General features: G+C 37.3%; 1 protein-coding gene across 1 annotated transcript in view; it reads left to right on the plus strand.

Moving 5' to 3' along the window:
* Nucleotides 1-12,190, plus strand: part of NAALADL2 (N-acetylated alpha-linked acidic dipeptidase like 2) — an 855,965-nt gene that overhangs the window by 703,855 nt on the left and 139,920 nt on the right. Inside the window, 1 exon segment of the mRNA XM_066601349.1 lies at nt 4,425-4,520. Within this exon segment, the coding sequence (XP_066457446.1) occupies nt 4,425-4,520 (96 nt within the window).

Here is a 12,190-nt window from a genome sequence, read left to right on the forward strand (position 1 = left end):
AAATCCTTTAGTCCAAGCCCAGATTCTCCCAGTGAATGCTAGCCAACCTATTAGTGTAACAAACTTATTGCATTCTCTTTTTCTTTGCATTTCTTTACAGTTTACACAGCATTCCAAATTTTTGGAATTGGGGTTGTGTAAGTGTTCAATACACATGATTTTTGAAAATGTTGAACATGTGCTGAGGTGAGTTTTCACCCAGGGTAGTATTCCAGTGTTAAAAAAAGCAAACATGTTTTTAGTATTGTGGCCAGTTCTAGAGGTAGGCCAGTAGGGAAATATGTAATGTACTGAAATTTATAGTTGCATAAGTGATCAAACAAAAAGTTGTTGTGAATTCAAGAACTAGAATAAGCTGGAATAGCTGTCAGTAAGTAGAAAAAATATAATTTCAAATGTTTTGTTAATATGCTAAATACTATTGAAAAATGTGGACGTACATGAAAAACATTCTGAGCACTGTATTTGTATAATGCTGAGCAGCTTTACATAAAACATGAAATAAAAATCTTATTTATACAGATAAGGCATTTTAAACACAGAAAACTTGAATGAGTAATAAAAAAATAATTTAAGATAATCTATTTACAATCAGGCGATAGGAGGTTTATAAAACATTGCTAATTTCCACTGCAATAAGTTTAGTGTAATTACCGTCTTTAGTAGTATGCACAATTACTAGGGATAAATGCATAGACACCTCCAATTCAAAATTGATAAAACCAAACAAATATTAAATTTCTATTTCTTTTAATTTTATAAGGCAAATGGAGATCTATACCCTGCAGTGATGCATTATGGGACAAAATTAGGACTGCATGCATAATTATATCTATTTAAAATACTTGGAAATGATATTTGCTTATGGAATTCTGGTGTAGACTGATATAAAGAATATGAAAAATATTGTTATGGATCACTAACTCACATTTATTGGCTGTCAGCTTACAAAATTGAGCCTGCTTATTCTCCACTGTCGTATTAGAATCTCCCTTTATTATATTGTTTCAGGCATGCAGGAATATAATGATGTGTTTTGACTCTTTAATGTTGTCTTTAAACTGAATTACAAACCATTGGACTGAAGACTTCCTGAAATAGGAAATATTTGAAATGTAACCTACATGTACATTATGATATAGTTTAAGAATTACATCTAAGTGAAAAACAGAATAATTAAAGACAGGAAAAATTAACCTCAATTTTAATGAATAACTCATAACAATAGTTTTACATAAACTGATAATAAATTCTATAGTGTGGGTTTCCAATTGCTCTCTAGAGAAATAGTTCATCCTAGGGAACATGGTGAAAATGTTATCACCTTACAAAATACCAATTAATTTTTTATTTGTGTATAGTTCCAGTTAGATTAAGATTCGGTATGTGTTTTTTACAAGACAAACATAACTGTAAAGAATACTAACATTATTGCTTTATATTTACTATAGCTTAAGAATTGCAACCATATACATTTACATATATTTCAGTATAGGTTACAAATAATACTAGCCTAAATGTGTAAATATTACAGGTGGCTTCATTTCTCTCTTTTAGCTAAGGTAGTATGCTGTCTTTTTATCAGGGACATAACTGTAGATTGCAGTGAGGTTGAAGTCACACATTGGCCTGAGGGGGCCCAAAAATTCCAGACTTTAACATTTACGTCCTGGAGCGTCAGTGTATGTATGAAGAAAGGTTGCGGGGTGACCTCTCTTCATACAGCGCAGGCGTCAGCTGTTTATTAAACACTAATAACCCTTTAAATGCCGCTGTCAGTTCTGACAGCGGCATTTAAATCCCCCCAAACATTGTTCGGGGGTCCCACATGCTCCCCCCCCCCGCAGTGAGATCAGGGGAGCCATGCAGGTCTCATGGCTGCTGGGGGCCTTCTGAAAGGCCCCAGGGCTGCCTTGAGAGACTGCCTATCAAGCCATCCCCGTGGGGTGGCTTGATAGGCTGCCTGTCAAATTGCAGTATGACGTAATGCTGTAGCATTACATCGTACTGCAGGAGCGATCAAAGCATTGCATATTGTAGTCCCCCATGGGGACTTGAATGTAAAGTAAAAAAAAAAGATGAATAAAGTTTTTTTAGTTGTAAAAAAAAAAAAAGTTATAAAAGTTTAAATCACCCCCCTTTTGCCATATCTATAATTAAAAAATGTAAATAATAAAATAAAAATACATATCTGGTATGGCCGTGTCCGTAAAAGTCAGATCTATCAAAGTAGCAAATTATTTACCCACACGATGAACGACATCTAAAAAAATAAATAAAGAACACCGGAAGTGCACTTTTTCAGTCACCCTGTCTACCGGAAAAAAAGAAATAAACAGCGATCAAAAAGTCGTATGTATTTTGATTTGGTACTAATAGAAACTACAGGACATCCCGCAAAAAATGAGCCCTCGCTCAACTATGTCGATGGAAAAATAAAAAGTTATTGCGCGCACAAGATGACTGCAGAAAATAGTTGAAAAAAATTTAGAGTAGTATAGTAAAAAAAACTATACAAGTTTGGTATCGTAGCAATCGTACTGACCCATAGAATAAAATTATCATGTCGTTTTTGTTGCAGTTTGTGCGCCGTAGAAACAAGACACACTGAAAGATGGCGGAATGTCGTTTTTTTTTTCATTTTACTGCACTTAGAATTTTTTTGAAAGTTTTTTAGTACATTATATGGTACTCTAAATAGCACCATTGAAAACTACAACTCATCCCGCAAAAAACAAGCCCTCATACAGCGACGTCGATGGATAAATAAAGGAGTTACAATTTTTTTAAAGGGGGGAGGAAAAAAACGAAAATGGGGAAAAAAAAGGGGCAACGTCATGAAGGGGTTAACACAGCCATACAGCAGGACTACAAATGATATGTGGCAGTTGAGTAGTAAATAGTTGTCACTTTGAGCCCAGGGGCATCAATTTATACCTCTGCAATAATTGTTTAACATTCTAACAGTTAATAATGTCTTCTTTTCACTAAAATGGGACTCCCGTTCCACTTCACAGAAGGAGGACTGTGAGGAGAGCTTTAAATGAAGCAGTGGTCAAACATGCATGTTGCTGTTTCACTAAAAATCTATGGGACCATAGCGGCCAAGTACAGTGCTCAGTTGTTTCCGTCAGCCCCATAGACATTGAATAGAGGAGTAGGGCACATGCTCAACTGCTACTCCATTTTAATGAAGGTTGTGCAGTGAGGAGGAAAGGTTAACTTGGAATCCTCATTTTAGTAATCAATGCAGTGAGGCTCCCAATGGTCAGCCATTTATCATCTGTGAATAGGTAATTAATTTCCTTTGTGGGAAAACCTGTTTTGCAATGTTATTACCACTTTAAGATAAAGTAATTAAGAATAAACATATATTACATAGATTTTTCCTTTCCTTCACAAGCTGCTTCCTCATTAGGATCACAGTCTGATTTTCTCCTTCTCAGGGTCTGTCAGCATCAATCATGTAATCATCTGGCATTTTCCTCTGCAGTAATATGATTGATTGCTATTTCACACTAATTTTATGTAAAAGAACAAACCTTTAATCAATTACACGTGATCATAAAGTCTACAGAATTTAATGATTATGATGTACATGATAATGATTGAGCCATATGGCTCAAATCAATTTATGCTACCATCAAGAACATGTACATATAGCATTATATTTTTAGTGTTACGTAGCTACTATGTTTTGAAGCTTAAGATCACAAGACACACTTTTCCATTATTACCTTAAGGTTATGCAATTCTAATTTAATCGCTGAACTATGTTACTATTTTATATATTTACACTAGTATATATACAAAAATGGTAGTACACCCAAGTTCGAGATTAAAGCTTGGTAGTTTGACTATATAGGAGCCCTTTCACATGGACGCTGTCCACCCCCAGTGTAGACACGTGCATAGCTAGCAGCTACACTACTCTAAGCATCGCGTGAATGGGCTAATTCAAGCTACTTGAAGTAGCCCATTCACACGATCTTATGTGCGGGCTGCATGCTTTACAGCTCCCATAGGAGTGTATGGAATACACACAGCAAAGATAGGACAGGTCCAATCTTTGCACACACCTCGCAGCTCATATGCAAGTTTGCACTCGCATGTCCTATCTTTGTCAGATGTGCGGAATCCACCCAGGAACCTAGGATGACGTTATGTATTGGTGTAAAAAATGTGCAGAGCTCAGCAGTGTGGCTTTTCGTTATTGACTGATGATAATTTTATTGCCATTGAGTTGTTTCAAGTGCTGGTCAAGGTTTTCAGGCACGGCACCCAGTATGCCTATTACTACTGGGACCACAACTGCTGGCTTGTGCCAGAGTCACTGTATTTTGACCGTCATAGTTGGTCATTTTCTGTTGCTTCTCATTCACCATGTTATTATTATTATTATTAATGTAATATTTTTATTGCAGATTACACACATCTTTCCTGAAGTATTGTTCATTAATAAGGAAAAGTCAAACCAGCAGATTGATGCTTTCTTCCATCTCCATGAGTATGTTGCCAAGGTAAGAGAGGCTGCACATCAGTGACTTACCAATGTGACTGTGAATCAAATGTTAAAATGTGATTGTGTCTTCTGCATTAAAAAGAACAAAACAAAGAAAAGGAATGAAGGATCACTCTTTTTGTGAATCAGTTTAGATTTTCCAAACTTCTAAAGACATCACTCAGTATCCATTCAGTTTGCAGTTAGCACTTTGAGTAATCTTAGACATAGCGTTTTAACTCTCGGCAGAGAAGTCGATCCTTAGACTACAGTTGGTTTGCTGCTGGTTAACTTAAGGTGAAGAGTCCAAGGAAATTTTGGTTTTGTATCATGGAAACCCTAAAAGGGTCCTTCCCATTTAGATTTGTAGGTCATGACCCACAGAGTAGGGATGAATTAGAAGCAACTGCACTGTAGGAATGCCTAAGGCCAGTTTCAAATGAGCATACTTTAGCTTCGTATTTGCTCCAGGTTTTGTAGTCCGTGATACAGAGCTAATGTAAATTTAAGCATCTATTATCTATGTATTAATCAATGGTTGTAATGTCACCTGAAACACGTCCGTAATACAAATCAGTATTACGGATGTGTTTCCATACGACCGTCTGAAGCCTAAAGCAGAAGCAAAGGCAAAGTAAGAATAAAACCAGGACTCAATGCCAGGAGTGCAGACAATGATGCAGCAAGTTAGAAAAGGCATAGAACTAGGAGATGAGCCTGGAGTCAAAACCAGGAGATCGCACTACATGTACTAGGTGACAAATCAGAAGAAACACACAGGAAAAATCCAGAGATAAAGTAACTGAAAAGGTAGTTCAATAGCAGTAGGTAAAGTTTTAAATCTCAAGAATATCCAATGTGTTGGTACTGGTTTGTTTATGTATTTAATGCTTGGGTCTAATTAGATAAGACTCACTAATGACATGTCTGTGGGAAATAAAAATTAAATTAATAATAACTTTGGAAAGAGGTCTGAAAAAGCAGCACATTATGCCATGTTCAGTAAAAATTTTGAAAGAGATGAAAAAAAAAATTAAATATAGAGTACAAAGCACTTTCTAAGGCCGCATGCAGACGGGCGGAAATTCTGCGGCGGGATTTCCACCGCTGGAAGCCTGCATAAGATTGCATTAACAAACGCAATCCTATGCAGATGGCCGCGCAAAACCTCGCGCGGCAAACAAACCGCGGAATGCTCTATTTCTGTGCGGGGCTCAGAACGTTACTGCCCGGACGCCGGCTCCGGTCTGCGCAAGCCGGCACATCAAACAGCTGGAGCCGTGAGCGCGGGTGAGTATGCGCCGCTCTCTGCAGGCGCTCGGGTCGAGTCCCGCGGCGAGCATCCTCACAGCCGCATTCGGCCCGCCCGTCTGCAGGCGGCATAAGGCTCTTAGATTTTAATGAACCACAGTGAAAGCCATTATCTTCAAATGGATAAAGTATTAAAAAGAAAACATGAAAGTGTCAAAAATTTTGCAAGGGTGTAAAGAAAAAACATGTTGAACAGTCCTATAGATTTTTTAGGGGGTACTCCGTGAGGAATATAGTGTTTCAGTATGACTGCTGCATTAAGAGTAGCATGTTTTATGAAAGCTGCTGCTAACTGGAATAATGCCAAACTACGGGTTGTATGTGTGGTAGAAATTGAGTGAGAAAAGAAGAAAACGGTGCACAGCACAGACCTCAATGTATGGAGAGCTCAAAGACAGGATGAATTAACCTCCTTTACTTTGTCACAGGCACACAGTTCAGCCCACTTACTACATTAGTGTTACCTCCAGCACTTGCTGAGGAAGAGGCCTATGTCTCAAGATGTGTCTTTACTTGTTAAACTTATAAATAAAAGGTATGTGAGGTTAATTTATTCTGTCTTTGAAAGTTCTTTCTGTGGATCTTTGCACCGTGCACAGCTTTTCTTTTCTCATAAAGGTTCTTCAGGAGCTCACTGGCAACTCTTCCAAGCAATAAAGAAGAATCCAGATGAAAATTTACAAAACATCATGATATTAATGAAAGACTACATGGTGGAAAGTACTGCTAGCCTACACTTTGCTCATCTCACCCTGTGATGACAATAGTCACTAACAGAGCTAATCAGGGCCTGCTAGGACACTGCAGCTCTGCTGTGACAGAAGGCACCCAGTGGGCATATGATCGCCTGGTCGCATAATGGAAGTAATACTTCCACTTTCACTCTTTAGTTCATAGCTCTCATTGAGCGCTATAAAGCCTGGGAAGGAGAGGGCAGAAGCAGTCAAAAACCACTTCTCCCATCTCCTACGCGTCCTTGGCTGTGTCTGACAGCTGAGAACGTGACCTGATTTTGCTTATTTCAGGAGCAGAGGCTTTAATCTCGCACTGTATTTTTTCTATTGGCCAGGATTTAAGCCCAGGAGCAAGCACCTTAACTTTACCGCGTTTGGTCCTTAAGAAATTAAAGGCTAGCTTTCTTTCTGGCAGATCATCCACTCCAAGCATGCCAAATATGTTGCCAAATTATGTAAGGTGTGCAAGAGTACAATGCGCTGCACATCCAGGTTTTTTAATTTATGAAGGCAGGGACTGCCAAATGTATCTCCCAAGTTGCCCTAGAAACAGTTGACACATCAGATAAAATTAGTTTTAGTCATACTGGTGCATTTCTTGTACCAAGAGTACCACATGTACACAATTTACTATAATACTAGGTTTCTCTTTTATAAATCAGTCGATGTTGCAAGAACTGTACAGGTACCTGTGGGAATGTCTGTAAAAACACAGTAAAAGAAAAAGGTTTGGTACCACTTTAAGCAGTAGAGTAGAAAGTTAAGCCAAGTTATATTGTAGGTATGATACCTTTATGGTTAACAAAAAAGAATGATGTTATAGTGAGCTTTCAAATCTACATATGATTTTTCATCATACTTCTAGCAAGACAGATGCAAAGAATCATATATATATATATATACACATAAAAGGACAGAGGCACAGTGTGATAAATTGCATTTGAAATAATAACAGAACTGGATGAGGGGGAGGGAAGTCCATAATTAGTACACAGATAAGGATGTGAATGTTTTATGGCTTCTAGATAGATGTTTGTCCAGAGCCTTGGTATTTGCACTCTGGTCCAAATCACCAAGCAAAGTGTCAGCAGCATCGGGGGTTTTTCAAAGAGATGAATCGATTGATGAGCTTAAAACTTCACCTTTATTTCGTCCCGCATATTAATTCCCTGTATTTTGGATTGTGCTGCACTCTGGTCCAGATCTCTCAGATGATATTAGTTGTTATAGGCCACCATAAAACTTGACAAATATTTAGGCCTGTGTTCACAATATCATAAATTTGTATTCCTAAATTTGTCTATCTTTCTAGGATTTTATATAACAACCCTCATGTATTGTATCCTTTGTCTTTGGCTACATAAATGCTCAGCCTTAGGTAACTCAGCCTTCTTTTCTTTAATTGTGTGCCAATGAGTCGTCATCTTTTTTTTTTTAAATGAAACAGGTTTTATTGAGTTTTTGCAATGAAACACAATACAATACACAGAAACAATCACCTTTGGTAACATATGAATTGAGAAAAAACCCAGAGCCAACACCCTGACTCCAGTGCAGCCAGCACACATCCCATTATAATATCTCCATGGAGCCCTCCCCAAGAAGACCATCTAATGCTACAGTAACTTGAAATGGAGAAAGATAAACACTGGATAACCAAGGTAGAAATTAGAAGGGAGCCACACAAAACTTTAGGAAACATCAGCCCTTTACCGTCATTAATTAGCATCTAACAATAGACAGCTCATTTGAGTGATGTCACCACGCAATGGACGTCGTTATGTCTCCATGTGGAACGCACTTTGCCTTCCACAAAGCGCCGTATACGTCATCACATTGTCATGTGGTACGCATCTTTGCGTTGAGCGTGGCCCCAAATGATGACGTAGTGGCAGCAAACGCTGCGACGGTAAGCTAGAATGGCGCCCCATCTAACGGCAAGAACAGGATTTGCTCTGGTGCTCATTAAATGTAAGGTACATTTTCTATTTAAGACATTGTATTTGTTTCTCACAATATGCTTGAGAAAGGCGGTCTTCTTATCCGCCGAAACGCATTGCATACATTGATATGGATTCTTTTCTCTGTCTTATGATGATCTTTTAGCTAATAAACCCTTATTATATTGGACTATATTGGACTACAGCCATCTGTGGGTAACTTATTCAAGGGATCTCCTTTGAAGCACAGCAAAGGGATTTTTTTCTTGTTGTTTGATCAGCCCTTTACTGTTATTAATTGGCATCTAACAAGCACTGGTGATGCTAATTCTGGGGAAGCTATTCATTGAACACTGTTTTTCAAACTTAGTCAGATCACCCTGTTTTTGATAGGACCCTTTTTCCATCATGATCACTGAGTTCAAGGTTTGTTTCAGCTACTTCAGAGTAGGTGTGACTGGTTGCACCCAGTTTCTTGCTATCGTTTTTGGGGTTAATATATTTTGGAAATAGCTAACGTCTGCATTTCATGCATTAAAAGATCAGCCACATACCCCAACATTCCTGCTAAGAGATCACTAGGGACCTGAATCCCATAAACATCTTTAATAAGGTTATACACCCTCCTTTCAGAAAGGCATTAATAAAGAACAGGCCCAAAACATATGGGTGAGATCTGCAGAATTTCATGAGGTCTAGGACATGTATCTTCTTAACAGATCGCCATTTAACAAACAAGTGGAGGTTCTGTAGGCTCTATGCAGTCAAAACAGTTGCAAGAGATGTCTGGCACTGCTTCCAGCATGTCTGCCTATTGTTCCTCTGAGATATTTTTAACATCTGCCACCCATTCATCTTATAACCAGCTGAGGTCCTTAATAATTTTGTTAAGTATGGTTTGATAGAACATTCATATCAGTTTACAAGACGTTTCAGTTCTCAGAATAAAATCTATTATCTCCAATGATGACACTTACAGATTAATATGTCATGCCTGACACTGCAAAGAATGTATTAATTGTAAATAACAATAAAAAGTGGCATTAAGCAATGCAAATTCCTCCTATAGTTGTTCCACCCTCACAACACTGAAAAATATAGTATATAGCCTTACCTTGGCACAACTCAAAACAATTTAACATTAATAATTCCCCTATGTATGGATTATCCAAAATAGGCATATATCTTATACAACCTGTAAGCTCAAAGAGTTCCTGAAATTTATAGCAGACTTTATAAATCAAAAGCATTGTAGGAGCTTCTATCTGACAGAGCTTCCAGTGTGCCTTCTGGGCCTCTAGTGAATCCAATAATGGTCACCCTCCTAATAAATACCTTAGTATCTGGACCCTCAAGGCACGTTCAAATATTAATAGCAGTAGATCTGGCGGGTATGAACCTGAATTGGTCCATGTGTATGACAGACGTGATCATCTTGTCTTCAGTCTACTAGCCTGCACCTTCACCAAAGTTTTAGCACCAGCTGTAAGAAGGTATATTGATCTGTAGGAATCAGGAAGTTCTAAATCTTTATCTGGCTTGGGCAGGACCACCATAATAGTTTCATATAAGGATGCAGGAAATGACCATTAATCAAAGTCATCCATGTACTGTATATAGCATGTAGTTTAGGGAGCAATTCTTTAGTGTATGTTTTGTATACTTCAAGTGGTAGGTCCCCAGCCCTGGTGCTTTATCATTGGCCATATATCCCAGTGCCTCCTGTACCCCCTCTAATGTTATAAGCTCATCTAACAGTGTCCTATCACTACTTGTGACCTGATTTAAAGATAAATTACTTAAATAGGGTTCCAAGAAAAGCGTAACATATGCTACTTTTCACTCGTAGATTAGAATAAAATTAACTGAGAGTATGTAAAATATCAGTTGTATTCTTTGCTACACTTCCCTTCCGAGTCCTAAGCTGATGACTATAAGTCAATCCATGTTAGCATTAACAATAGTGACCAATGGATGTCATATTTTTTCCGCCTCTTCAAAATAATGTTGTCTAAGAAACAGCCTTCTCAGCCTTCTGCATAACATGGGCAGCCATTTGCTCCTGCGCTTCCTGTCAGCCCTGCAGTTTACTAGATCCTGGATCGGTAATGTACTTTTGTTCTGTCTTTCTCAGGTTGTCTTTGTAAAACTCTGACACAATTAAGTATGAGACATATGCAAGACTAGAAGAAATCTTGACACAGCATTGCATAATTAAAATAGCTATTGCTAAATTATTTTTATTGGAATACAATATTTGCAACATTTACACCTTTTACATTTGAAACATATATCATGTTTGGGAGATTTAGAGCTCAATACACAGTTTGTTTTTGTTCAATGTTATCTACAATGGCTTGTCTATTTTGTTTATGAACGGAATAAACTAATACTAGGTACCCCAATGACATATAGGTTCCCAAGATCTTCTGGGAAAGTTTCAGATGCAAAACAGAAATTTATGGTTTCTACAAAGTGAAGCAATGGTAAATCCAGTCCATTCCTGTGCATTTTATTTGCAGCAAGTTTTTTTGTTGTTGTTGAGAGATTCACTATTTGATTTCTGTATTGCTTGTTGGACAGCTGTGATCATAATATCCTGACTTCATAAAGATGAACAATCTGTTCAATCTAAAGGGAGTACTAATGGCAATCTGTTTATAGATATAATTTCTTAATATGACCTGTATTTAAGAGCTGGATGATCTTCATATGGTTAACTCTTTCATTTAAGTGGTTTATAGGTGTTAAATGCTTTCAATTTGTAATCAATTATGGCATGTAAATTTATGATTTTAGGGTCAACACTGTGTTCAAATCTATATTGCACTTGCCAGTTTGTGTGCATTACAACAGAATGCATTTTCAAAAAGGTACCGTGTCTGAGATTCCATCCTTGAAAATGCGCTATAATTTATAGGTTATAAAACTATTCACAGCTACTTTGAATAAGTGCAAAGAATAACATAAGTAAGTATATAGATGGATGGATAGAGTTTTGATTATTTGCTTTATATTGGAAATTATAGTTATGACAACAGTAAGTTCAGGGCACCCTCTTTTAGTTAAAGCAGAAAATCACTAAAAAAGAGTGACTTCCAATCTGGCATAAAATATATCGTTTAACATGTAGCAACTGCAGCCAACTAAAACGGTCCCTGACGGTCTCAGATGATCTCCAAAGGCATAAGAAGCTGGGCCAAAAGTGATTATCTGATTGCTGGGCGACTCTTTCTAAAAATGGATTGTTTTGCTGTTACAACAATTTTAGGATCCTTGCAAATTTTTCTTGATGCTAAAAGTAGATTTATTTAATCTGTTCAATAATATTTATGTTTATGTTAGCATTCTTTGAATGTATGAGAATGTTTTGCCTATCACAGCTATTTCTCGTGAGTGAACTATAGAAATCTTTACATATTTAGATTTTTCTGCTTCGTACAATTTTTTTTGTCCATTTCTATCTGTGTTTTGCTTTTTCTTACCAACTGCTGACTCTCACATTTCTTACTGCCACTTGGCTACTGCTACATCACAGTCAATTCATTTCTGCTTAGGAAACAGTCTATTCGCTTGATTCTAGTAGGCGAGTTCTTGTAAATTACAATATTGGTTTAATTTCAATGTACTAAATAACACTTCAAATATATTTATATTCATACAAATACAAATTATATTTATACTCAAACATTACATTTCAAAGA

Source organism: Eleutherodactylus coqui, chromosome 1 (assembly GCF_035609145.1).
Source record: "Eleutherodactylus coqui strain aEleCoq1 chromosome 1, aEleCoq1.hap1, whole genome shotgun sequence".
Taxonomy (NCBI): Eukaryota; Metazoa; Chordata; class Amphibia; order Anura; family Eleutherodactylidae; genus Eleutherodactylus; species Eleutherodactylus coqui.